The sequence below is a fragment of the Drosophila serrata genome, unplaced genomic scaffold (genome assembly GCF_035046125.1).
Source record: "Drosophila serrata isolate PLE 108 unplaced genomic scaffold, ASM3504612v1 contig_116, whole genome shotgun sequence".
NCBI lineage: Eukaryota > Metazoa > Arthropoda > Insecta > Diptera > Drosophilidae > Drosophila > Drosophila serrata.
In genome coordinates, this window is record NW_028257014.1 from 70,407 (window position 1) to 98,330 (window position 27,924).

Sequence of the window (27,924 nt, forward strand, 5' to 3'; positions counted from 1 at the left end):
TAGTTAAATAAATTGTTCATTTATTTATTGGCATAAATTTATAATGTACAGGTGAACAAATGTCTTCGCTTGCGAATTATGTATAATAGATATATATTTAAATAATAATAAATCATACTTTGGATAGCAGTTATTGCAAAATCTTTTGGCTTTACCTGTAAAGCTAGCTAAACTAGGCTACTAACTAAGGTAACCAATACCCCAAGATGTTTCCGATTGAGCATTTCCGCTTTCCACCTCACATCTTGTCATCCAGGCTGTCGTACAGCTCCCCATCGGTGGCCACCTTTTCGGGGACCTCCTCGAGAGGCGGCGGCGGTTCCTTGCTGGGATCATAAACCTCAAACTCCTCGAACTCGATCTCGTCGTATTTGCGTCTCTCATAGATGCTCTTATCGTTGGCCACGTAGTGACGAACCACGGTCTTGTCCACCACCGAGTTGCTGCTGCTGGCATTGCTCAGCCGGCGCTCGGGGGGATTGGGAAGAGGAGCCGGGGCCGGGGCCGGAGAGGCCATCAAAGCCTGGCTGTTCACCTGCGGGTGTATCTCCACGGGCACTATGATTTGCGGCCTGTCATTTGACGCAACGACCTTCGTCGGTTTGACGGCCTTTGTCACGGCAGGAATATCCAAACCATTCTCCTTTGATTCACCACCTCCTTCGAGCTTCCTTCCAGTTTTCTGTGGCGGAACTTCGATGGGCTTGCCCTTGGGAGGATTTGTCGGATGATGTGTGCTGGTGCCGGGTGTGGTTGTGGCCTTAACCAGCGTGTAGGCCAAGTCCACGTTTTTATTGCGACAAACTTTGCTGCCGGCAACAGCTGGGGGAGCAGTTCCTGCCGGATTCTCGAGGCGTATGTTCATGGCCTGGCTCTCGTAGAGCTCCTCCTCCTTATGTCGGCCATAACCGTTCTCTGGCTGGCCATTAAAGTTTTCAGCCTTCTCGAGATCATCCCGGGGCATGTCCCCGAACACATTGATGTGATTATTTACTGTCACTTGGCGTCGCATCACCAAGGGGATTTTCTTTCCCTCCTTCTCCTCCTCCTCCTCCTCCTCCTCTCCGGGGTATCTCCTTTCCGGCGCTATCTGGCTCTGGCTGTTGATGGTCAGCTGGTCATCACCGACATCCATCTGATTCGCCTCGAAGTGATGGACCATTTTGCGCACAACTTCGCTATCGGCGCCGAGCTCATCTCCCCCGCCTGTGCCGGCCAACTCCAGGCGGCTACTGCAGCTGTTGGACTTAACCAACTTGAATTTGATGCCTGGGGATGCACGGGAAGAAACAAGCATAACATTATTAAGTAGAATATACTGGGTTTTTTATGTCAGTTTATTACTGACTGAAAGTTTATAACAATACTGTCTATATAAAAACTTTACATCACTCTTAATGGGACATAAAAAATCCTGACAAGAGTTGAGGTATTTTTGCGTTTGAATATTAAGTTATAAATATTAGTTTCATAGTTTCTTTTTGTTGGTAAAGCCGTTAAAATTTACATTAAAATTCTTATGAAAACCTTATAAAGGGTTTTCCTATAAAATTGCACAAAATAAATGACTTGTTGGCATGCAAATTTTTCTCCAAGTGAAACTCCCTAATGGTTATGGCCAGAACCTCCTCCTTCTCCTTACCCACCTTGATACGAGTCCTGCTGCTTCTGCTGCTCCTGTTCATCCGCCGCAGACTGCTGTTTGCTTTGCAATCGATGCTCGCATCTCTCGCTCGGCAGGCACACATTGCAGGCCTCGATCTGACGGACTCGGGAGCGGGTTCCATTTGCCAATCCATTTTGCTGCGACTGACTGGAACTCCCACTCTTTGTGGGTTGTGGCGCCGCCTGGCTGGTTGTGGTCTTCTCCAGGACCCGTCCTCCATAGTAGGTGACAGTTGAGCCGCACTCCCTTATCTTGGCCAGCACGTCCTGACGGGCCGAAAAAAGAGAAAGAAAAAGATTATTCGGCGGGTCTGTCAAGGGCTAATGGTCCATAAAGCCACACGCAAAAGGACCGCACCCGAAAAAAGGCTATGCACTTGGGGAAAAAATATGGGCATTCTAATTTTAGTCAGAAGCGTTAAATATAGTGAAGAAATCATTTTCGACCCTATAAACCATATATATTCTTGATCAGCATCATCAGCTGAATCTTTCTAGCCATTTTTTAGAGAAATAAAATTTTTTTCGATTTTTTGAAAATTTTATAAGGGGTTACATCGTTAAAATTGTCAAAAATTGACCAAAAATGGTATTTTTTAACATTGTAAATGGAGTATGCAGATTTGTTAACCTAACAAAAACTAACACAGGACCGCTTTCCGAATTTAAATAAATGCCTTTTTGGCTTAGTTATGAGTTTTGTAACATTGGATTTTTAGGACAAATTTTCATATAAAAATATTTGTAAATATCGACTAAAAAATGGTATTGTTATTTTGGTCAGAAGCATAAAACGCAGTGAAGGAGTTATTTCCGACCCTATAAATCATATATATTCGTGATCAGCATCATCAGCTGTATCATTTCTAGCCATTTTCTAGAGAAATAAATTTTTTTCGATTTTTTCAAAATTTTATAAGGGGTTACATCGTTAAAATTGTCAAAAAATGGAAAAAATTTGAATTTCTCAAATCTGTATATTTAGTATGCAGATTTATTAACCTAATAAAAACTAAGATACGAAAGCTTTCCAAATTAAAATGAATGCTTTTTTGGCTTACTTATGAATTTTTTTAAACATTGATTTGTCAAATAAATTGACATAAAAAACATTGATAAATAGGTATTCAAAAAATGAGAATCTTTGAAGCTTTGTTATGATTTATTTCCTATTCAATTCTCTAATTGTATTGCAAACTATCAGGGTATATTAGTTTCCTTTCTTGTTATATTTAAAATAACGTTCTATCTCAAAACAAACTTAATTAGATTACTTATTTTGTTAATCAACATTTTAACATTTATAAAAAGCTAAGATTTTCATTCAGTGTACTCACATTGCTGACGTAATAGTTCTCGCACATATCCTGCTCCACATCGTCCTCATATTGCTCCTCCTGCTCATCATTGTCCTCGTCCTGCTGCTCGCCTTGTCCCAAATTATTTTCATAAATCTGACGATACAGGGACTCATTGGCTCCGCCAGGGCACCAGGTGCGTCGGTTGGCGAACTTGGCTCGGGCCTTGGCATTGGCCGCATTGCTGTTGTGTCGCCTAACCACGTCCTGGACGTGAACATCCTTGCAGGCCATCACCGGTGTCTCCTGATGGTGGTGCTGATACTCGCCGCAGGGCGAGCTCAAGTCCCCGCTGGAAATGCCACTCGATAGGCTGGCATTGTCCCAGTGCTTGGCCTTGTGCTCTTCGAGCAGCTCCATGCCCTTGGGCTGCTCCTGACTGCCGCCGTAGCTGGTGTCTATGGTGAGGTATCGATAGCCTCGAGCACGCCGGGTTTTCGGACTCAGTTGGCAGGCGGAGCCACCGAATTTCTGCTGCGATTGCACGAGTAAACCCTGGCCGGGAGTGGGCAGGACATTCTGTTCAAAGAAGCGTCTCACATTGCGAACTGTATCCGGATCGGGGAGCTCATCCTCGTAGAGTTCTCTGTTGACCCTGACGGGCTGGTAGAAAAAGTGCCTCTTGGCCGCGGCTCCTCCTCCGATTTGTCGCTGTCGGGGTTTTCTTGGCTGGGAACCACCACTGGTGGTGGCATTGACTGCCCTCGGCGGCTTTGGTGGTGGTATTGTGGTGGTCGTCATTGGGTTTATACCCACCTGCAGGGGACGCTCTATTTTGGTCCTAACGGGCTCCACAATGACCACATTATTGTTGCTCAGCAGCTCCTGAAAGCTGTACTCCTGCAAATACTGGATGAGGCCATCGAACTGCGCCTCCTTTTTATTCCGCGTGGCCAGGATATTGCTTCGTATCAGTTGCTGCGACTTGAGCACCTTGTACCGGATGTGATCGAATTGATCCTGATCCTCGTCCTGGTCCTCATCCTGTTCAATGGCGGCCTTCACAATGGTGGCCTTCTGTGAACCTTCGCCCAGCTCCACAATCTCAATTGAGGGCGGCGGCATCATGCTGCAGAAATCGCTGTTCACCGGTGCTTTATCTTGGCTGTACGCCTTGGTCTCGCCACCCAACTGGAAGTGAATGCCAGACTGGGTCTCCTGCGGCTTCGCCTCCGCGGTTTTCACAGCTTCCGCTGGTTCATTGCCCGCCAGTTTGTTCCAATAGCATCGGACTGCATCCACTTTCTGCATATATTCATTAGCCGGGGCTCCACTACCACAACTAATTGTGCTGGCCAGGCTTCGGGCACTGCTCCTTCGTCGCAGGCTGCTTCCAGCAGCTCCTCCTTGAGTGCCCCCTCGGCCATCCACAACGTGCAGTATCTGAGGTCGTGACATTTTGCCCCGGGAAAAGCTCGAGGAGGAGTCTCCGCAGATGCCGTTGGCGGTGGTGGCCAAAACCTTGACAGGCCGGGCCTTGTAAATCGGAGCACCGCTGCTTAGGATGCGGTGCACCAAGGGCTTGCTGCCACTCGAGGAGCTCAGTGAGCGTCGCAGGGAGCGCTGGTTGGTGGGATTACCACTTGAGTTTGAATTTGAGCTTGAGATTGAGATTGCTTTGGGGCCGGGATTAATTCCCCGCTTGGTTTGCTCCTGCTGCTGCTCCTGCTGCTGCCCCTTGCTCTTGCTCTGTTCCGCGATGGCCTCCTTTTGGATGATATTGTTCTGGGCGTCGGTGACAATGATGTGAAAGGATGATGATGGCGGCGCGGGCTTCGCTTGTTCCTGTCGCTCGCGGATTTCCTGGGCACGACGCTCGATTAGCTTGCTGAAATTGGCCACTTCAATGGAGGGCGCCTCCTTGGGTTGTTCCGGCTGTGAAATGGATACGGAGAGGTTGTCCTCCTCCTCCTCGATTTCTGGCGACACCTGTGGAGAATTTGAGAGCTCCTCACAGGGCAGGATATCCTCTATCAAAGGTGGCGGTGGTGGTGGCAGGGGTTCCTCTTCCTCCTCTACCTTTTTTCTTGCGATTTCTGCACTTTCTCCTTGATTAACTCTGGTTTAAGGAAATCCTTGTGTATCCTTGGCTTTTCCTTATCCTTTTCTCGTTCCTTTTCCTTTTCCTTTTCCTGCTGAGCTGCTGCTGCCGATGCTTCCCTTTCGCGTTCTCTTTCGCGCTCCTGGAACTCCCTTTGCCTGGCCTTCTGGTGGGCCCGACCGAAGCGTCGTATGGAATCGTAGGTCTCGGCGCGGGTCACCACCTGCTGCTGCTGCTGTCTCCCTCTTGGCCTCCTTGCGCTGCTGCTGCCTCTGCTGGTTGTAGGATGACCTGAGCTCCTTGTCTATGTTCTCGCAGACCTTTAGGCTCACGCCGATGTTGACATCGGGCAGACTGTGGTACTGATTCTCTGTGAGATTGGATTTGCCGTTGGCGCTGGTGACTATAAAGGAGTCGGTGGCCTGGCGCTTGAGTTCCGGCGGCAATGGCTTCACTTCCTCTTGCTTGAGCTTGCGCTTCTCTACAACGGCTAGGATCTTGGGCTTGGGCGTGTGTTCTACCTTGAGAACCTGAGTGAAGATCTGTGCCTCTACCTTCGATGTGCTGGTGGTCACTACCGGAGGAGGCTCCTTCTTGTGCTGCTTGGCCTGGGGCTCGTACACTGTGTCTTCAATGGAAATGTGCAGCAGACTGCGCGTCTCCAACTCGCCACTCTCGCCGCAGCTGGTGAAAGTCCGCTGCTCGAAGGACTCGCAGCTCTCTCCGATCAAGGTACAGTCAGAGCTGTCCTCGGAGGAGAGATAAACCGAGTCGTAGGCTATCAACCTATCCACCTGATCGGCGTGCTGCTGCTGCCTCAGGGTGCAGTCACTGTCGCTGGCAGTGGGAGCCTCCGTAGGCGTAGCTTCCGAGTCTTGGTCGTCTTCCTCCTCTTGCTCCTCAGCTTCACTGCTCTCCAAACGTGTCCTGGCAGTGGTGGTCAGGCTGATCAGTTCGTAGCTCTCCTCTCCCTGGTCACCCTGGTGCTGGTAAATCTCCTCGATGTGGGTCAAGTCGTATTCCTGCTCGGAGAGCGAGGGACTGTCTGTCTGGTCGTCGGAGTTACTTGTGGTGGTCTCCGGGAAGATGCTGCTCTGACTGTGCTCGGGGCAGGACTCGCCGCCAGTGTCCAGGTGCCGCTGTAGATGATGCAGGCTCCTGTGATGCTGCTGCTGCTGTCTCCTCGACTGATAGATCCTGGGACGCTCCTTGAGCAGGCTAACGGCCACCTGTTCGAGGGCCTCCAACTCCAACGAAGAGGGCTGCTGCTGCTCGAGATGGTTCTGGTGCAGCGAGTTCTTGAAATAGTCCGAGTTGAGGCTCTCCAAGTCGCTCTTGTCGTTGTGCCACGGATGCAATGGCTCCGCCAGACCCAAAGCCAGGGCGTCCAAGCGTTTCAGATTATCGTAGTAGACATCAAAGTCACGCGATGGGTGTCGTTGCTGGAGTTGGAGTTGCTGCTGCTGCTGCTGCTGATGCGAATCGCAGGTGTTTGAGTGGCTTCTCTGGCTCTGGGCGTCTTCTGTTGCCGTCGCCGGCGGCGTCTGCTGATCCGCTGGCTGATCACCGGCCAGCAAGGTCGTCGGATTCGGATTCGCTTTGCCGTTCAATCTGCGAGTGGGAAAAAAACGAATCAGAAACGGCAGGATGGGCTCGTTAATGGGGCCATTGTTATAAGCATAAAGTTACAATTACAATTACAATTACAATTACAATTACAATTACTACACAGATGATGACTGCGCTCATCTCCCAGACTGCCTCTAGGCCGACCTCGTTTTCAGTGTCATGTGAGAGTTGTCTCAATCAATCAATCAATCGGAGAAATCGCATAAACAAGAAAAAACCAAACCCAACCGAGAATGTCAGCCAGTCACAAGTGAGTTCTTGTTTGTCATTCAGGGAGGTGAACAAAAAAAAAAGAATACAAACTGGGACAGGTGATGGATAGAGTTGTGAACGCAAACATGAAATTAAATGTGTCAAAACGGCGATGAAAGAACAGGATGTTGTGACACCGTAAATGTAGTTAAATTTAAAAAGTCTTCTCAAATTAATGTCCCTTTTATGTTTACACAATTTTGTAAACTATCAAAATATATGCAAATTATTTTTCTAAATATAGTAATACCAAAACTAAAACAGAGGCCACTCTTTGGTTAAATTTTTATATTATTTGTAATAAATATTAAAACTGCTTTAGAGACAAGATTCTACGCTATTTACAAGGGTACTGTCACGAACGCCAGCCAATTAAGTAATCTCATAACTCAGCCAAAAATGCAGTAATTTTCATTCGGAAAGCTTTCCTGTGTTAGTTTTTATAAGGTTAATAAATCTGCATACTTAATTTGCAATCTTAAAAAAATTAATTTTTTGCCAATTTTTTTACAATTTTAACGATGTAACCCCTTATAAAATTTTGCAAAAATCGAAAAAAATTTGTTTGCCTCGAAGATGGCTAGGAAGATTCGCCTGTTGATGCTGATCAAGAATATATATGATTTATGGGTCGGAAATGACTGCTTCACTGCGTTTTTCGCTTCGGACTAAATTGTAATACCATTTTTTAGTAGATATTTACCAATATTTTTATATGAAAATTTGTCCTAAAATCAAATCTTACAAATCTCGTAGCTCAGCCAAAAAGGCATTAATTTAAATTCGGACAGCGGTCCTGTGTTAGTTTTTACTAGTTTAATAAATCTGCATACTCCATTTACAATCTTAAGAAATACAGTTTTTTGCCAATTTTTGACAATTTTAATGATGTAACCCCTTATAAAAATTTGGAAAAATCGAAAAAAATATTTTTCTCTAGAAGATGGCTAGAAAGATTCTGCTTTTGATGCTGATCAAGAATATATATGCTTTATAGGGTCGGAAATAACTCCTTCACTGCGTTTTATGCTTCTGACTAAAATTATAATACCTTTAAAGGGTATACAAAAAAAAAACAAAGACTATAAACTACAGGTCGACTAATTGTTCGCTTAATAACAATTATTTATCAAAAGAACGTTTAATTAAGTAAAAATGTTATTTAAATTATTTATTTAGATACTAATTTCCCGAATTTCCAGCAATTAATCATATTTCTAAAAGGAATTAAATGTTAGTCAGGTGATTTATTAATTCGAAATGTAGTAGAGATACAATTAAAAGCAGCCTATATAAATCTTTCCTCGTTTTAAGTGGGATTATCATTATTATCGCTATTGATTTCATTGCTGGCTGGCCTGGCATTCTCTCTGAATAGAAAAAACCTCTTAGCAGTTTGGATTCTAAGCCTCCATTAGTTCGCATTAAAGTTAAACTGGCTGACATTTTCCCCTTTGGACTTTGGGATCGCTTTCAGTTGCACGTTGCACTCGTCGAGTCGAGTTGAGTTGAGTTGAGAGTTTACCCAGTGACTCGACGGCGACGATTTGCGGCAAATTAAATAAAAACCCGAGACTGAATGCCAGGGGCTCAGACGGGGGTCGGAAGGATGCGATTTCAAGTGCCCTGGCAGCTGTCATTGTCAGGATGCGCAGGATAACGTGTGGACGTAGCTAAAAGCTTTTTCCCGCTGCCTGTCAGGAGCCGCAGGACTCATATGGAGCTGCAGCTAGATAGTTATATGTTGTCCAAACAATTGACACACAAAAAACTTTTGCGATTTTAATTAAACAAGCGGGACAACTAGTAAATGAGGAAAAACTCTTGACTAAAGTTTAACTGCACGAAAAAAAGTGATGTAACTCGATTTTATGTTCGCTTATTGGGACTTTGCAGTTGTCACAAGTCAGGCTTAGGTTTGATTGACAAACCGCATTTAGCGGTGACAAAATGTTAGTAGCACTCTTAGAATTATATCACAATATATTCCCCTTTGCCATTCTTTCCACCTCGACTGTAGTCAGCCGTGGCTTAATGCAACAATGACCTCGTGTCATGACCCTGACCTGGCCACAGGGCAATGAAAACCGCTCAAAAACCAATGAAACCACCACCGGCAGCACAAACGGAAAATGGTAACAACGATAACAAACCGACCGCAACAATTTGGCCGCCGGCTCACGAATTCAAATTGTTTAAAAAGCGTAAATTGCGCCTGTGCTCCGAGACCTGTTGAGTTTGCGGCGAGCTTCGCTCAACGACTGACTCGGCCAGCGAAAACCACGCTGGGCTTACGCGGCGTATGCGTGTTAAAAGCACTCGAGAGCAAAATCATTGTTTTACGGGGACTCAGTTTCGTTTAAACAAAGTTCTTAGGTAATTGGTTATTCAAATTCTCCTCTGACCTTTAAGCATTAGTTTTAAACATTTTTGAAAATGTTATTTAAAAGTTAGTTAGTTTTTTAAAGCCTGGTGCTAGTGACTCACTTACCGTGGCGATTCGCGGAAAAATCCACGACTAACGAGCCGGGCACGCGGTATTAGCTGCGATCGACGACGACTGCTGTTTGCGGATCCGATTTGCAGGTCGCTAAATGTCTCCTCACGGATTACGGCCAAGCTGCGCGATCTCCGCAAGCTGCACGACTCGCCGCTGCCCAAAATGTCGAGCAGGGTGGCTGCAGCGCTGGCTACTCCACTATGGGATAAGCCACCATTTGATGTCACCTTGTTGGAGGTGGTGGTGTGTGTATTAGGGCTGGGTGTGGTGGATTCTCCAGGCTTTTCTGGAGTCGTTGCAGTGTCCTTGATGGGAAGAGCTAGGAAAATCCAAATAAATTATTAATTACAGTCCAAAGACATGATAATTAAGAAGACAGCTTAATAATATGCCAGAAACCGATACTACTGATGATAATAATAACTGATTTACACGACATGGCCGAGTAGTTTCTGATCAAATTCCCTTCGCTGAAGGCCTCCACTCACCCGCGTAGCTCTCGACTTGGTCTAGCGGAGCTTCCGCATCGAATCGCCAATAGAACTCGGCTATGTCCAAGGCATTCTCGTCCCGTTCCAATTGCGTGTAGTCTAGCGATCGGGCGTTTCTCAGCTGGCCGTTTCCGGTGCAGTTGCCACTTCCGGTTACGCCCACCCGACACTGCGTCCAATGGGGTTGAGCGTGAGGATGGGAGTGGGAGTGGGAATGGGAGTGGGAGTGGGAGTGGGAGTGGGAGTGATGATGCAGGAGGTGTCCCTCCTGCTGCTGGTGATGATGATTTAGGAGCTGCTGCTGCTGCTGCTGCGAGTGACGACCTAAGCCAGAACCGGCTGCTTCATGGCAGCTGGTGGCCAAGTCGAGATGCGATATGGATTTGTGGGTGTGTCGCCAGCCAGCGGCTCGGAGCTGTGGACACCGCGGGTCGTGGATGGTCTGCTGATGGAGCTGCTGGTGTTGGCTGCTGCTGCTGGTGGTGGTGGTATCCTCCAGACGCACCCGATCCACGTAGTTGTGTTGGTAGCTGTAGGTGTCCTTGCCTCTGGAAATAAAGAGATAATACAATTATACACTAGACATTCTGGATCAAGATTTATCTGATTTAGAAAAGAGTATATTAATATCTTTTCTTACTAAAACCTACATGGTTTACCTATTTTAAATATTCCCAAAAATACTTTTCCATTTTCTAGAATTTGTTTCACCCTAAAATACATTTCTAATTGATTAAAAAGTTATAGCCATTGCAAAAGGACAATAAATTAAGCACTTGTTGGCCTGAAAACACTTTTAAAAAGCACTCTTATCTTAGTTTATTCTCCACAAATTTATAGCTTTAGAACTCAGGACATAGTCTTTTGTGAAATTACTCTATCGAACAACTTGTTTTCTGACTGCTTGAAATATAGTTCAAGTGGAACTGGATCACATAAGGAATGACCTCGATTTTATGAGCCATTGCCACCTGTGCGGCAGTTGAATTAAACTTCTCCAATGGTGATTCGGGGGTCATAAACATTAGTTCTCTCCGCCAAGGACGACTGCCATTGCCATCATTCATTCGGGGCACACAGACTCCTCAACAACAGTTTTACGAGCCAGCAAAGAACGGAGGTTGTGCAGGGCGAAGAAGCGTTTAAGCCAAAAGGACTATAGAATTTGCTTACCAGCTTTCTTGCTGCCCTTTTTTCCCGACCATCTCTCTTTGACTGATTGGGGGAAAATTGCTTAGCCAGCAGAAGCTGCTATTTTCCCCCTTTTTTTTCTTCACCTGAGCTGCCAAATGAAGCGTGGGATCCGCGGCAGCAGCAGCTGTGACTTTGGTGTTTCGTGGGGGCGAAGCCATGCCGGAAAAGCCAGAAAAGCCGGGAAAAGCTATTTGCTATTTGTAAATGGAAAACGTCTGCCATCGATTGGCAGATTGATTGTGAAAATAGCTTCAGAACTTTGGTCTGGCCAAGGGGGAATTGCGAATAGTTTTGAGTTATTGCTAGTGCATCTTATCAAGATTCTCGACTGGGTCGAGAGCGGGATAATTAATTAGTTACAGGGGGATTTCAATACATTATTATACCCTTGCAGGGTATTAAAATTTCAGTCAGAAGCTTAAAACGTCATGAAGGAGTCATTTCCGACCCTATAAATCATATATATTCTTGATCAGCATTCACAGGCGAATCTTTCTAGCCATCTTCGGAAGAAAACAATTTTTTTTAGATTTCTTCAAAATTTTATAAGGGGTTACATCGTTAAAATTAAAAAAAAAAAATTGGGAAAATTTTGAAATCCATTAAAATTTCAAATTGAGTATGCAGATTTATTAACCTAACGAAAACTTACATAAAACAGTTTTCCGAATTAAAATTCATGCTTTATTGGCTCAGTTATGAGATTTTTAATTTTTAAACTTCAAAACTTCATCAATAAATATCGATTTAAAGAATACGAATATTTTAGCCTTAGTTATGATCGATTTCTGATTCCATCCTATAATTTAATTAGGCTTCCCCAAGTTTGTTTCTTTTGATGTTCTTTAAATTTAAATGTTTTTTATTATTATTCACAATTTGTATCCAGAAAAAATCCAATAAAAGGCTTGCTAATGACATTTCTAGAACTTTCAGCAAAGCAAATAGAACCAACTCAATATAATTTTCATAATATTTTAAAAACTTCGAAAGTGAATTAAAGAAAGCCTAACGAAAGGCTTTGGAAATTGCCAGCTTGCTAGAAAACTTTTCTGCCTAATCTCTGCACAATTTGCATTGAAACAAAATACTTTCTAATACCCAAAGTTCAGGTGGATACATTTTCCCCACTGACCCTGGCTGCCGTGTTAATTGCAGGTGTTTTTCGGAAAAGGGAAAGGTGGTGGGAGGCGCCATTTTACCGGCACCATTTTACCGGATGGTTGCATTTTAGATGCGAGTCATTACAATTGCAAATGTTGCCAACTAATGTTTAACTGTGCGGCGGGGATTTCAACCGTCCGGTCTCCAGTCTGTGTTCTCCAGCCTTCATCCTCCATCCTGGGGAGGATGCGGCGCGCCATTCTGGCGACTGCATTTGAGCCTGCTCGTCTGGGCTCTCCTGCCGCTTGTCCTTGTTTTTAGAAGCGCCCGAGTTTATGGACCGAGCGACTCACATAAAAATAATAAAAAATAAAGAGCCAGAAAGTGCTGAGCGACGACGACGGTGTGAGCTCTCTCCTGCTCCTGCTTCTTCTCCTGCCAACTGCTTAGCATTGGTGGCCTGGCCTCATTTTCACTGCTCCATTGCTGGCACCATTACTTTTTTGGCTAGCATACATTTGGGGGTTAGCACACACACACACACACACACAAAGCACACTCTGTACACACACACACAGGACTCATTCTCTTGGGGCCAAACAAAGGTTAAAGGGAATGTTCTTTTGCTGCCATTTTGTAGCGCTCTCCTTTGTATTTCACTTAAAAGTTAATTAGACGGATGTCAACACTGTGTGGAATGCCTTCTCTGAATTGTTACCTTGCGTGTTTCGCAAGCAGCGATAATATTTCACTTTTTGTAGTACAGTGGAGACTCGAAAGAATTAACTTTGATTACCTTTTATAAATACTTGCAGTTCTCAATCTCATTATAGGATCGAATCGAAAATCGATCGTAACTTAGCTCAAAATATTCGTAATTAATGAATCGATATTTATTGATATTTTTATATGCAAATTTTTACGACAAAATCAATGTGTAAAAAACTCATAACTAAGCCAAAAAAGCATTAATTTTAATTCGGTAAGCTTTCCTATATTAGTATTTAATAGGTTAACAAATCTGCATACTAAATATACAGATATAAGAAAATCAAAATTTTGTAAATTTTTAACAATTTTAATGATGTAACCCCTTATAAAAATTTGGAAAAATCTAAAAAAAATGTTTTTCTCCCAAAGATGGCTAGAAAGATTCAGCTGAAAGTGCTGATCAAGAATATATATGATTTATGGGGTCGGAAATTACTGCTTCACTGCGATTTATGCTTCTGACCAAAATTGCAATACTATTTTTTAGTCGATATTTAACAATATTTTTATATGAAAATTTGTGCTAAAAATCGATTCCTAAAAAAGTCATATCTAAGCCAAAAAGGCATTAATTTAAATTCGGACAGCGGTCCTGTGTTAGTTTTTACTGGTTTAATAAAGCTGCATACTCAATTTACAATCTTAAAAAATACAATTTTTTGACAATTTTAACGATGTAGCCCCTTATAAAATTTTGAAAAAAATCGAAAAAAAAAATTGTTTCTCCCAAAGATGGCTAGAAAGATTCAGCTGATGATGCTGATCAAGAATATATACGATTTATGGGGTCGGAAATGACTCCTTCATGCTTCTGACTAAAATAATACAACTATGCAAGGGTATACAAATAAAAAAGGAAACTATATTATTATTTTTTTAAAGTAGAGACGTAGTTTCTTTTTAAAATTTAATTTTTACCACTTTTAAACAAGCTTAATGTTGATTAAGGTCAGTAATAGAGAACTGATAAAGAAGCAGTGGCTCCTTACTGAATCAGCTGGAGATCCACGCCTTTTACTTATCGTATATACTTTCCAAATGTATAGTAATATAGAAGCCCTTCTTGTTTTCACAAGTACACTTTACAAAGCAAGCACTGCTGTATTTTATTATTATTTTCCTTTCCTTCTTAGACTCGGTGAGAGCCGTTTTTCCGCTTTCATTTCCTTCTAACTGTTTGTGCCTCCCAAAGAGCTTTGGATTTTAATTACTACCGGCAATATGTTCATTTCGCTTTCGGCGAGGAATATAAAGCGAGTTGCTAATTGCTTTTAATGCCATTTTATGACTGACAGCCGATGCTGTTATAAACATTCTGGCACTTTGTGTATTTCTCTATTTTTTTGTTACGTTTCGCGAAAAGCATTAAAATTACAAATTCGGTTTTGGTTTTCCAGTCACGTGTTGGTTTTTTGTTTCGTTATCAACTTGATTTTATTGTGACACGCGCCGCATTAAATTTCTCACTTTTTTGCAATATCCCAAGGCCCAAGGGCAGAGCGTGAAAAGCGGGGGGAAAAGTCAAATTAGATTTGCGTGCGATTAGTGAGCGATTTTCAACGCGCTATTTGCCAAAATAAAACCCAAAACATGCACGCACAGCACATGGCCGAAGGCTCTAAATAAGTAATGAGGGGAAAAGGCTAATTAAAATGCCACAAAATATTTAGCACAGAAATACAAGAAATACGATTATTGCCGTGCATATTCATATTGGCAACTACATATCGAACAAAAGAAGATGTTGCCTCGACTCCGTATTTAAGAGCTGCAGCTAATTAAATTAGCCACAAAAAATAATAATAAATGAAAACATGTTCGTGCCAAAATGGAAATGAAAATGGTAAAACTCGCATGACAGCGCCAAATTAATTAACACAGATATCTATTGGGTGAAAAATAAGCAAACCGGCAAACCGCCACACGCGGATTTACATGAAAAGCAGATACAGATACAGATACAAATGCAGATGGAGATACAGATACAGCCACCGGAGCATAAAGTCGACCAAAAAAATAAATACATAAAATCATTCGCAATCGGCATTCTCACGCGGCCCAGACAATAGGAACATGGCAGTATTGTGAAATTAGAATTGAAAAATAAATAAAACAATTGGAATTGAATTAATCAGAGCGTATTGTTAAAGACTTCAACAACTTCTATCAAAGCTGAGAGAGTTGGCCAAAAACCTGTCGAAACCTCTTAGCAAAATGATGCGGCATTTCGAATGACATTTTCCGAAAATTGCCGCAATATAAGGTCAGTAGCGGTTGCTAGAGATGAAAATAAATGCTAAATCAATTTTCCGCTGCCTGCCTGTAGCCAGCGGTTGCCCGCAAATTGCATTTCATTTTCTGGCTCTGCACGCGAACTTCTCTTTTGGGGACATAAATTAAGTGACAACTTGGCTGGCGATACTCTGTCGATGAGAGGACAAAATAAGTTTTCCATTTCAAATATGTCGCAGGACACTCAATCATATGAAGTGGAAAGCCAGAAACTGCAAGCATTTGCGGATATAAACAAACCTTGCAACTTCTGTGTCTCATTTCTGAGGTCAAAAGTGTTGTAAAGCCTCGCAATAAACGTCAAAGTTTATAAGGATTTTGCATCAGTAATTAATGGAATTAGCAATTAATTTTTGTGGGATTTACTATAGACCGTAGCTTCGATAGATAATAATTTTATGCAAGCTTTTCTTGGGCACATTTCACCTGTGAGCAAGTACAAAAAGCTAAGAAATACTAAACTAAATATAATAAAACAAAGTCTTTAAAATATTTGTAGTTTCATGATTTGTATGTATATTAATTAATAAATTATTGGCATTTAAAATGAGAAAAGCTAAAGGATCAATCCCAACTTTATTCTAAAGTCTACCTAAATTAAAAGTTAATTAAACCCTTTCCAGCTGGAGCCTCAAATAAATATCAAATTTGCCAATTATCCAACTAAAAAGCACTGTTTACCAATTAACGATTTAAAACCCCCGAAGACACAACAACTTTCGAGTGTGTGTTTACCCCTCAAAGCAAAGAGATAAATGCTGATTTTATATGCCAGCCTTTAGCCACCAGATTTACCCCAATTAATGGTTAATATCAACATCTTACCCGAACGAATGACAAATGAATGCCTGTCCCTAAATCATTAATGCCTTGAGATTAATGGGGCGTATGCATTGATTCTCCTGGAGGCATCGACAATATTGACTCACTCACTCACTCACTCACTCACTACGCGTCGTTCGAATAAATTACTTGGGTTTAGTGGGCCACAAAACAAACACTCATCTTCATTTGCTTTGGAATTGTATTGCTTTAAGCCACTTTTTAGCCACGTTTTTAGCCACATTTACCCATTTTGAAGCCAGTTGAATGGAGGCTTTCTATTGGGGATGGCGCCACCACCGCCTTTGCACACTTTGTTGATTTTTGTGGTTAATGCAAAATGAGTTTATTGTCCATGAAATGGCCGAAAAGCAATAAACAGCGAAACAAAAAATTCGATGGAAAAACGCGCGCGATTTTTCTCTTTTCTATATGTATATATAATTTTTCAACTGGTTTTCATTCGCGTTGTGTTGCCGCCTTCACGTCTCACCGCCGACTGAAGCACCGGAAAAGCTGGAAAATATCAGAGAGCGCATGCGCGACTGCGCAGTTACCGCGCTGCCAGCGTCATCTCATTTGTTTGTTGCTATTTTTTGCTTTTTGTTTTGTTTTTGTTGTGCTTTTCGTTAACCTTTTTCAGTGGCAACCCACCCCTATTATTATTGTTGCAGCAGCAACAATGGGGCAATTTTCAAGTGTTGAGTTTCAAACTTTGGTGGCTATCACCTTGCCTTGCCTTGGCTGGCCCCCTTGCCTTTTGGTGTTAATGAAATTTTCACGTCTAAGTGAGAAGTCGTTTGGCGCTCAATTAAGCTGAGAAAACCAGTAGCAGTAGAGGCGACAACAGCTGCTGGCATTATTGGCCCGAAAATTGCAATTGCCGCACCATCAAATACGAATTTGTAATCCGCACGAAGAACCTTTGGCCTCCAAGAGGTGAAAGGTCACGGGAACCCCTTCGCTCACTCACCCAACCCACCCCCTAAGCTGATGATGCTGCATTGCCACCCTCTCTGAATGACAAATGAGCTCCGTCTGCCACTGTTTTTATTTTTTGTTTTTTGTTTAACTCTGCGGGCTAAGCTATTAAGGCCCAAATACAGTGGGCGGTAGTTTTTGCTCATAAACCACTGTGGCCAACAAATAAATTCACAAATCAGAAGCACAACATTCCAGAACTGACTCCCAAGTTACCAGGGGTGGTTTTTTAAAAGTGTATATTATTTTATGTTTATTTCCATAGTTTTCTAGCTTTTAATATGCAACTGGAGTAAGCAATTTATTAAAAACAGCAAAACAAACTAGGTTTGGAATTGCTAAAAAGTGCTAACATTACTGTAAAAGTAATAACAAGTATATATGAATAAAGTTAAGTAACTTTCAATGGTTATAGTTAGCAATAGAACTGGATTTTAATACTTTAAATATTATAATGAACCAATGCAGACCTAATAACCTTTTCAAGTTATTTCCTAGCAGCAAAACTTGAAGAGAAATTGGTTTCTGCACAAAAGTTCGCTCACATTGTTGCTTATTTAAGAACCTACTTTCCCTGATTTTTCCACAAAAAGTTTTCCCCTTCCCATCAATCGCTCGCCCCACTGTGTGGGGCTGCCATGTGGCAATGCTCGTGAATAATGCAAAACAAAAAGTTCCCAATGGCAAGGGGTCGCCTGCCTGCCTGCCTGATGGGCTTTCGGGTCCGGCTCTCTGGCTTTCGGGCCCCAGCAATGAACTCGAGTGAACCCTGAGTACTGAAGCCACCTCCTCTGCCAGAGCTCCGCTCTCCAACTCGTTGAACTTTGGCTGTCAGGTGTTTCGTCATCGCTGAGCAACACGTCACCCAGTTTAAATTTTTCGGTGTTTTCCATCTGCAAAGCTCTGCTCGCCGATGAACAACAACAAAAGCCGGCGGAAATGCGTTGCCCAGTTGTAATCAAGTAACTCGAGCGGATGCCAGCGAGTCACCTGTACACGTACTTGCATCATAAAGCGGCAAAAAAAAAAAGCGAGAGAGCTTGCAACACAGAGGTGCAGAGACACAAAATTAGTATGACAAATTTGTCATCAAATAGGTTACTTTTTGCTATGAAAGAAGACTTAGATATAGGGGTTTATCTTTATCTAAATTCGAAATGTACTCATATCTGGGGGAAACTTTTCCTATATGATATGATATATCTTTATGTATGTTTATGTTATAGATCTATACAGATAGAGGGTACAATTTAGATATTCGAGGCATTTATCAAATTAATTTACCCCTACAGGGTATTATAATTTCAGTCAAAACCATGAAACATAGTAAAAGAGTCATTTCCGACCCTATAAATCATATATATTCTTAATCAGCATCAAAAAATTGTATTTTTTAAGATTGTAAATTGAGTATGCAGATTTATTAATTTATCAAAAACTAACACAGGACCGCTGTCCGAATTTAAATTAATGCCTTTTTGGCTTAGGTTTTAGTTTTTTAAGATTTGATTTTTAGGAAAAATTTTCATATAAAAATATTGGTAAATATCTACTAAAAAATGGTATTTTAATGTTAGTCAGAAGCGTAAAACGCAGTGAAGGAGTCATTTCCGACCCTATAAACCATATATATTCTTGATTAGCACTTTCAGCTGAATCTTTCTAGCCATCTTCTGGAGAAAAACATTTTTTTCGATTTTTCCAAATTTTTATAAGGGGTTACATCGTTAAAATTGTCAAAAATTGACAAAAAGTTGAATTTTTTAAATCTTTATATTTAGTATGCAGATTTCTTAACGTAATGAAAACTAACATAGGAAAGCTTTCCGATTTAAAATTAATCCATTTTTAGCTGAGCTGTGATGGATTTTCTATGCAAGGGTATAGAAATTTCGGTTTCATGTTATTAAACTCATAGCCTATTAAAAATAAACTTTTTGATAGCCATTTAAAAGGCGAAAATAGGTTCAATATATCAACTATTCCAATCAAAAGTTGTTTTTGTTAGCATTTAAAATTTAATCTTTGAAATAACTTTTGAGACACGTTAAAATATTGGAAAAATTCAGCTTAAAAAATGGATTTAAAACACATATTAGCATGATTGTTCTTCTAAGTGTACTGTCGCTCTACACATCTCTTGCAGTGAGCGAGAGTGAGTGCTAGAAATGAGTGTGGAAATGAGGAAATGAGGCACTGAGGCAGTGAAGCGCAGAGCAGCCGTCAAATTGATGCAAATGACGCCGCGGACACACGGCAGAAACAGAAGAAACGGCTCCCCAATGTGTCCGAAAGAGTGCCCCAGTCTCTCTCTCTCTCTCCATCTCTTTCTCTGGTTTTGGCCAACTCAAAATGACTTTTTAATGCTGTGACATGTGGCTGTTGGCTAAACGCATGTGTCCCTGGCAGAGTTTTCCCTCCCATCCGATGGTTTCAGTCATTCCGGATCGGTAGCCAGGCACGCATGGCTCGGGCTTTTGATTCGGGTTTTCTGGCCGGGAGGGGACACGACAGCTTCCTGTTTTGTCGCCTTTTGTTTTGACTCGAAAAGCCAAAGCTCCCCAAGTCACCCTTTTCCGATTTTTGCTCTCCGACTGCTTGGCAGAGCGTAACCAATAAAATCATTTTTGCTCTTTTGGGTGTTTTTATTTCCACAAAAGAACTTTTATTTATAAATGCGATATGCGGTTATGCGATATGGGTTATATACGGATTTTTCATTCAGCATAAAAGCTACTTTTTGGCTTTGTCGGCGAGTGAGTAATAAAATAAGTCAACAGTGACTAGCTACGATTTTTAGGATTTTATTTTAAATGTGTTTTTGTTGGTAATGGGGTTTTTAATTGGAGGTATTATATAATGAAAGAGTTTAAGGGTTTTCTAATGAAATTATTACGTCTCGAATTGAGGCGATAACATTCTTTCTATAAAGTTCATGCCACACAACCTTGAGGCTTGGAAATATTAAGAATTACATTATATTTCTTCCTATAGTAAACATTCTGCTTTAAAGAATATACTTCAAGCTAGTAAATCCAAAAACTACCTTTATTGTTAGTAGATTTCAAATTTTATTAGGTCTTATTTCCATTATTAAAAGTGTATTGAACAAATTAATAAAATATAACTTCACTTTTGACCTCTCTACCTCTGTAAGTTACCATTGTAGCTTTTCTAATGGAATTAGTTTGAGGCAAAATAAATTGTACTGATGCTTTTAACCAGCATCATCAGCATTCATCCCAAACTTCATTCCGTTTGACTTTCAGTCTCCCTAAAAAAGCGAACGTTTCTCCCAATTTTAGCAGCATCAGAGGCAGGAGCACGTCCTGCATAAATTGATACGAATTACATTTGTGCACCCCAGCTGATCCTTTGAACTAGTAGCGTTCCATACTTGAGCCCGGACCCTTGGCTCCCATTCTACTATCTAAATTAAATCCTCTAGCGGAATGCTTTATATGAAGACGTGTTCCTCGACGGAGCTGCGTGTTTCGAAAGCGGAAAAAACACAGACAGAGGCAGAGGCAACAATGCATTTGGGCCAATTTGCAGTTGCAAGTAGCACGGAAATAGGAAGCCTCCTTCTAATGCTCTTGCAACGTGAGCAGAGCCACCGATTGACAGTGACCCCTTTTGTTGGTGCATTTTTTTTTATGTCAACTTTGATTTGTTGGCTTTGGACATTGGACATTGATTTTCCACATTTTCACCACCGAAAAAAAAATTAAAATAGAATGTCGAAATCAGATATTGTCAGAGGTTAATTGGGTTTTCAATGAATATTTATGAAGATGTAATCGAGAAACATTTTTAATAGGTTATAAAAGTGTCAACAGGTTGTATTTCTCTTAAATGCATTACATTCTGTGTGTATTAAATTATGTTCTGATGCAGTTTGTAGAATTTATTGCATATAATTTGACACAAATTAAATAATTTCATTTTGCAATATTATTTCTCCATTGTTTAGTCCGATTTTTCTCTGTTCACTCATTCATTTTGAAGCCGTTCTTTAATAAGAGCAAAGCAAAGCAAAGCCAAACGAAGTGAAGCAGAGCAGAGCAAATATTTCAAAGTGCATATTGAAAATGCAACGAAATGGAAATGAGAATTTTTAAATTAGGACAAATGGTGGAAAAACTTCTCGCACCACTTCTCCATTTCTCTCTCTCTCTCAAGTCTCAAATGAACGCTTGTCACAAGTTTGTGGAAACTCATCCTTCCCCAGAGATGTAATTGCCGCCTGTCTCTATGAGTTTCTCATCTCAAGACTCTGGCTTTCTTAACTTGTGTACTTTTCTGCGCCTTTAACTTTAAGTTGCCCAAAGTTTTTGGCTTAAACAAAGTACAATAAAGTGTCCAAGGCAAACGCTGAACAAAAGAATGGAGCAAGTGTAGCGAAACTATAAATAAAACATATGCCTTCCGCCTTTCTATTTGTAGATTTTTCCCATTTTTTCTGAAGCAGTCTCACAATGCATGAAAGGCAACTTAGTACCTTGTTTTTGTTCGTTGGCTCGTTCATCCTTTTCCAGCCATTTTTTCCCTCTATTTTCCTTTTGTTGCAAAAAATTGCAAACTTGTTTACGGTGTTTTGACACATAAACCAGCAGCATGTGCATACATTCATGCAGGACGGATGGAAAAAGTTGTGTATTCTTTATTCCGAATTATCCTCTGACTCGGGTGGATAGTAAAAAAAGAGAGTTGACATCTTGTTAGACAGTTCTCTGGAACCAGATGGCCTTGTCAAAGTCGGAGTCCACTAAAAAATAGTAAAAACTTTACACGGAGATTTAAGCCAGAGCAAGAACAAGTTTATAATTACGGGATGAGGAGTTGTTGATCACTAATTCTTCTCCAAGTGTTCCATTACATGAATCTATGGCAAGTCTTGTTCGGAAGCTATTCGAAATATGGTAAATATTTGTTTTCAAAGTCAGGGGAAAATGCAAACAAGTGAGACTAATAGATGCCAGAGTGTCTGTATAGCCAAAATATATGCAAATGTGAGAGCTGCATGCACGTGTGCATACTTATTCCTGTGCCAGTTATTTGATGGAAGGATGCAAGGATCGTCGTAAATGTATTCTATACAGGGGCGCATTATGGGGGATAATATTTTAAGCACCTTGCATAGCAACAAAGTTTCATTTAAATTACTTTTTATTGGAACATATACTTCGTATTTAGTAATTTTCGAAAGTAGCTGATGAGTATTTATGTTCTAGTGTAATTTCTGTAGCAAGAAAGTTAACTTTCGCCATAACTCACAACTACTTTTAATTAAACTCATAAAAACAAACATTGCAGAGTGCATATTTTTCCTTCTAATCTTCAAAGTGGTGCTTAAAATTGATGAAACAATGTTTTTTGGATAACCCCATTGATGGGAGTTTAAGTGCAACGAACCCCCCTTGTAAATGCGCCACTGATAGCATCTCTCTCCCTGAGGACCCCCGGGTAGGGTACTCTATTCTGATTACATTAGCCATCCTTGGCAGCAGACAGTTGCCTGTGTTCTGTTCGCCTGTCAATTTGTGCCTGGCATTAATCAATTGCATGTGCAATGCAAAATCTGGGCGAGATAATCGGACAGATGATGTGCAGCAGCTCGGAGCCCGGAGCTGGTGGAGCATCGAGACTGCAAAAATGTTATACGCTCCGCCAGACATTGACAAGCTTCCAAGGACGAGACGACAGTGAGGGAAAGTAGCTGGGACTGGGGGAAAGCGATACAGGCTCGTTACCGTCACGCCTTTTGCCCCTTTGCACACGTAGGCTGTGGAATTTTCTGCTGCCTGCTTCTGGGCGCAGTTTCCGTGTCCCAGCTCGTTGTGCGGAAATTGTCTTGAAGTCTTGCTTTATTTTTTACACAATTTTCCGCCCTCCGTCATTTGCACACTTTCAGCGGCAATTTGTGGCCCCTCGTTCCGCTTCATTTAAGCGTCTTTTGCCTCGGGCTTGTTACTTTTTATTCACAATGTGCAATTTAGTGTGAAATATTTATTGTACAGTCAGTCAGTCCTCATCGTTGTCCTTCGTCGTCGTCATAAACCGCAGGCATTGCGGGTATTTGGAGTGAAAAAAAAAGGAGAATGCAATTATTTCGTACTTTACAGGCCTGGCAGAGCCAACTTTTTCCACATTCTAATTGGTAAATTGTTTGAGGCTATATCCTGATGCCATCCTTGCTCCTTCTCTGTCGCTCTCTCCTCTAGTTTTATGCCTTCAAATTAAATTTTGTGAAAGTTCTAGCTGCCAATTGTCCTGGTTGTTGTTGTTTTGGTTTGCTTCTGGTTTTTGCATGCCGAAATGTGCTCGAAACTTTTTTAATGAACATCGAACGTCCATAAAAAATAGAACTTTATGGCCCGGAAATATGCAATGCCATTTGGCACACACTCCTCTCTGTCTCTGTGCCTCTCTAGAATTGATAGTCAATCCAATTTGCTCACTTTTGCCCAGCAATTTATTGGGACTTAACAACATTTCTAACGATCTCTTCTCTGCTCTCTTGTATTTACAGGTGAGTTGACAGCCGAAAAAATGGGACTTGGAAGGCCTACAAGAAAAACACACGAGAAGTATGCCTTACACGTAGTGCTGACACCAACACATACACATACACATACATGTTTGCACAAGGAACACACACAAATTCGTCACCAGCATGCACTCAGAGAAAATCTATTTAAAAACGAGAACAAGTATTAGGAATTCGTGGGAGATACGTTTTCCCCTAAATTCCTAACAATAAGCAATGAAAATCTACATTACATCGTATCAAATTCTATATCCTTGTGATTGAACAGAGCTTCTATGCTTTAACCTTTTAAGTAAATTGAAAGTAAACTAAATTCTTGCATTATTCTCTCGATTTAAAATATATTTTCCCGTTTTGCTTAGTGCATCCTTCTCACAAAGAAAGACATTCCCTTATACAGCCATTTCAATAAAAATTCAGAGTTCCACCGAAACGTGACTAAATGTTGGCAATGTTCTTTAGAAGCCTGGTAACGGCTGAGCCCTTGCCACGCCCCGCATCTTGACACTAGTCCTGTGACCGCCCATCCATGTCCATGTCTCTTCGTGTATGTATGTAAGTCCTGTATGCATAAATCTATGTGTTTATCCCAGGGCCAGTGGCCACGAAAAAATGTCATCGAATCCGCTGAATGTATCTTTAACATCTTTATGTACACACTTCCGATAGGCATACCCATTCTCGCCTCTTGTATCTGGGAGCTGTCGATACATTATCGCCCTTCGGAACACGCATTCTGTATGCAAATTAAGCGACTGTCTGTCGAGTCTGCCTGAAAAGCCCCTGCGTTGCGTATACGCCATGGAGGCAGCATCGAATTATAGGCCAAAAATATGGGAGCAGGGAAAAGAAAACAAAGATTTTTGGCGGGGCCATGTGAGCGGAAACCATTCAATTTTTTGGGTTGGTAAGGTGGAAAGCCAATCTTTTTCAGTGGCCACCGAAAATCGACACGATTTTTGTGCACACGAGGAGCGCTTTAAATCAACTGGGAATTTAATAGGGATTTCGAGAAGTGTGGGTTTTGCAAGAGCTGTTGTTAGTTTTTTTTTTCAATTAAAAATGTGCAAATTTATTGCAAACCAACTTTTATAGTTGCCACAAAAAATAGTTGGGGAATTGCAGCGTTCTATAGCCACTGAAAATGGTCCTTGTTGGATGTATAAAGTTAGGGAATTTTGATTCAAAAGGGCTTAAAGCTATACAACTATTAACAATGTTGTTTAAGTCTGTTAAGCATACCGTTTTTTAAGGTTTGAAATATGGTTATTACTCAAAAGCCACTCACACATTTACAACCCAAATTCTATTAACCAAAATGATGTCTGTATTTTTGGCCATGAAAGATAAATGAGGATGTAAAATGCAGACATTCTGAGTGGGAGATGTAAATGTAACCAGAGGGCAGTGGCTGGCATAAAAAATGCTGGGATTTTTTATTGGTTTAAAGAACGTCTTCTTGGGTAATATTTTATTTTACATTTCACTGTCAGAGAAGCTGATTTACTGAAGAAAATATAATAAATAAAGCAGAGTTAAAATATTTTAACAACTTTTCAAGTATCGAAATTTAATTTCCCAACCAATACTTTCTCAAACATTTCAATCCAAACAAACTTGTGATCAACAAAGAAAATTCCTGTTGTGGCCAACTAATTGAAAATACTTTTCGCTTTGGCAATGCTTCTCTATGTGTGTGTGTGTGTGTTTATTAACTGGAAAATATATAAGCCACCCACACATGCGGAGCAGGAGTAGAAGGCAAAACAATCCCTTTTAATTGCTTTCCTGCCAACCCTCGTCAGGTTTCAGGCTTATGCACTTCGCTTCGACGGCAGCAGATTGGAATTTGAGCGGCGGCGGCGACAACAACAGCTGTCGGTAACCAGCCACTGCCATGCCCCCATAAAAACATCCTTTGCCCGCCCTAAACGAATGCACGGAGCCGGACCACGCCCGGACCATCATCTATGTCCAGTATTTCATCCCCATGTCTCATGTAGGCGCCGCCACCGTCGGCGTTGCCTATTTTAATTGCCGTTCTTTTCGCCATGTCCACTTGCGGCCTCAATTTGGCTTTGCTGCCATTTAATTAATTGGTAAAGTGTTCCATTTCTGTTCGACATGCCCCGCTCCTATTTTTTGTTTGCACATCTCCTATTTTTTATCTGCTCGCCAATTAAGTTTGCAAATCAATTCGAATTAAAACACGTCGAAGGCAAAGAAAAGGTCGAACCGTTGCTCTTCACTAATTATGTTGGCAAAAAGAGAAATCAAAACCAGAAAGGAAACTAACTTCGGAAAGCCGAAGTTTATAGACCCTTTCAGTATTCAATCAAATAATAGAATCGTAGAATAGAAAAACGATTATAACTTAGTTTGAAATATTCGATTTCTTTGAATTTGAATTTATAGAAATATTTATATGACCAATTGTTCGACAAATCAAAATTTAAAAAACTGATAACTAAGCCAAAAAGGCATTAATTTTAATTCGGACAGCAGTCCTGTGTTAGTTTTTGCTAGGTTAATAAATCTGCGTACTTAATACAAAATACAATTTTTTGCCAATTTTTGGCAATTTTAACGATGTAACCCCTTATAAAAATGTGGAAAAATCGAAAAATTGTTTTTCTCCCGAAAATGTCTAGAAAGATTCAGATGATGATGCTGATTAAGAATATATATGATTTATGGGGTCGGAAATGATTCCTTCACAGCGTTACAAGCTTCTGACTAAAATTAAAATACTCTCTCCAAGGGTAAACAAATTCACAGAATTTAATTCTCCCGGATTACCTTTTATTGGTCAAAAGGTTCCATCATTATTCCCTGACCATTTTTTTTCTTTGCTTAGCTCTTGAATTTTTTTGAAGAATCTTTTTTCATACCAATTAGGCTTAGGTATATTACAATATTGGTAACTTGGCAAAGAGAGGTATTGATTAAATGCAGTTTTGGTACTTAAATCTTAAGTTTACAAGTTTTGGAATTAAGATAATAGAATTACTATTACTATTATCTTAATTCCAAAAATACTTAAGGCTTAAGTACCAAAACTGTACTTTTTTTTATTAATTTAGCTATCAAAGTCTCTAGAAAGTACGCTCTAATTAGTTTTAAAATTTTGATTATAAATATCAGAGTATTTTGCACCAAATGTAACTTCCAGTGCCTCCATAAAGTACGCAAAAATTAAAATGCGGGTATTTGAAGGTTGCCAAACTTAATTAAAAAATCTCCAAGGCTTAGTTGAAGACGTGCCAATTTATTTGCCTTCGTTTTTGTGCTGTTCCCTTTTTGCTTAAGCACTTTGAAATTTATTTGCCTACGTTTTGCCATTGCAAAAAGTTGGTAAACTTGATGAAAGATTTATTTAAATATCGAAAAACAGGCAACACTTTAAAAACCAATTTTCCATTGTATACAGTATCTTTCACCACTCCGTTTCCTTCAGACTTCAGTTCATTAAACATTAGAATTTATATGGGGAAATTGCCAAGTCAAGTCAAACCCTTAACTGGCTGACTTTTAAACCCTTCTGTTCTGACTTAGGCGAAGGACCATTTGTCAGCACCGCACGTTGTGTGTGTTGGTGACCTCCCCCAGACCGCAGGACATAAATATCGATGTCCAGTTGAGGCTGCTGATTAGGGAAACAGATTCTTGAGAGGGTTGGGGTGGAATGGGAGGCATTTGCTCACACGCCAGAAACTTTTATGGCTTACAAGGAAACCCTTGCCATAACCGATACGCCTGCAAGGATATTTTATTAGCTCCCCCTCCCAGGGGAGGGACTTGACCCAGAATCCCTGACCGCCTGCTCTTACACTTTGGAAACCAAATTAAGATGCCACATCTCCGCAGAGCTTGATTGGAATTTGTTGTGACTGTAAACGGACGGACAAGTGGCTAAGTGAATTTAAGGTCAACATACATTTGAATCCCTCTTAATCAATGATCAATGCGAGTCGTATAATCAAAGTAGGAGGTACTGAAAGGCATCAAGCCACATCTTAAAAGCTAATTTCTCAAGGTTCAGAAATGCATTTTCTATCGCAATCCCGTCTTAAGATCTATTCTTGTCGGAATATATTTAGTATCCATAAGATAACCCTTTCTCTAAGTGTATTTTTGTATTGAGTATCAGTGGCACTTACCGCTTGTCCCGCTGGCGCGACGATGACGACGTTTGTGACGTTCGAAAGTAACCGTGGCCCATCGTGCCGCCATAGCAGAGGCTGTGACTCTGTCCGGAGCCTATTTTGACGTGC

General features: G+C 41.1%; 2 protein-coding genes across 8 annotated transcripts in view; one reads left to right on the top strand and one right to left on the bottom strand.

Moving 5' to 3' along the window:
- Window positions 1–27,872, bottom strand: jv (javelin). Its single transcript, XM_020946056.2, is given in 8 exon segments — window positions 1–1,269; window positions 1,647–1,932; window positions 3,003–5,041; window positions 5,044–5,290; window positions 5,292–6,675; window positions 9,437–9,764; window positions 9,934–10,484; window positions 27,811–27,872. Coding segments are annotated over 8 exon segments (5,928 nt in total). The 3' UTR covers window positions 1–238.
- MCU (mitochondrial calcium uniporter) overlaps window positions 1–27,924 on the top strand; it is a 53,898-nt gene that overhangs the window by 14,909 nt on the left and 11,065 nt on the right. The gene's annotated exons all lie outside the window — the stretch shown is intronic.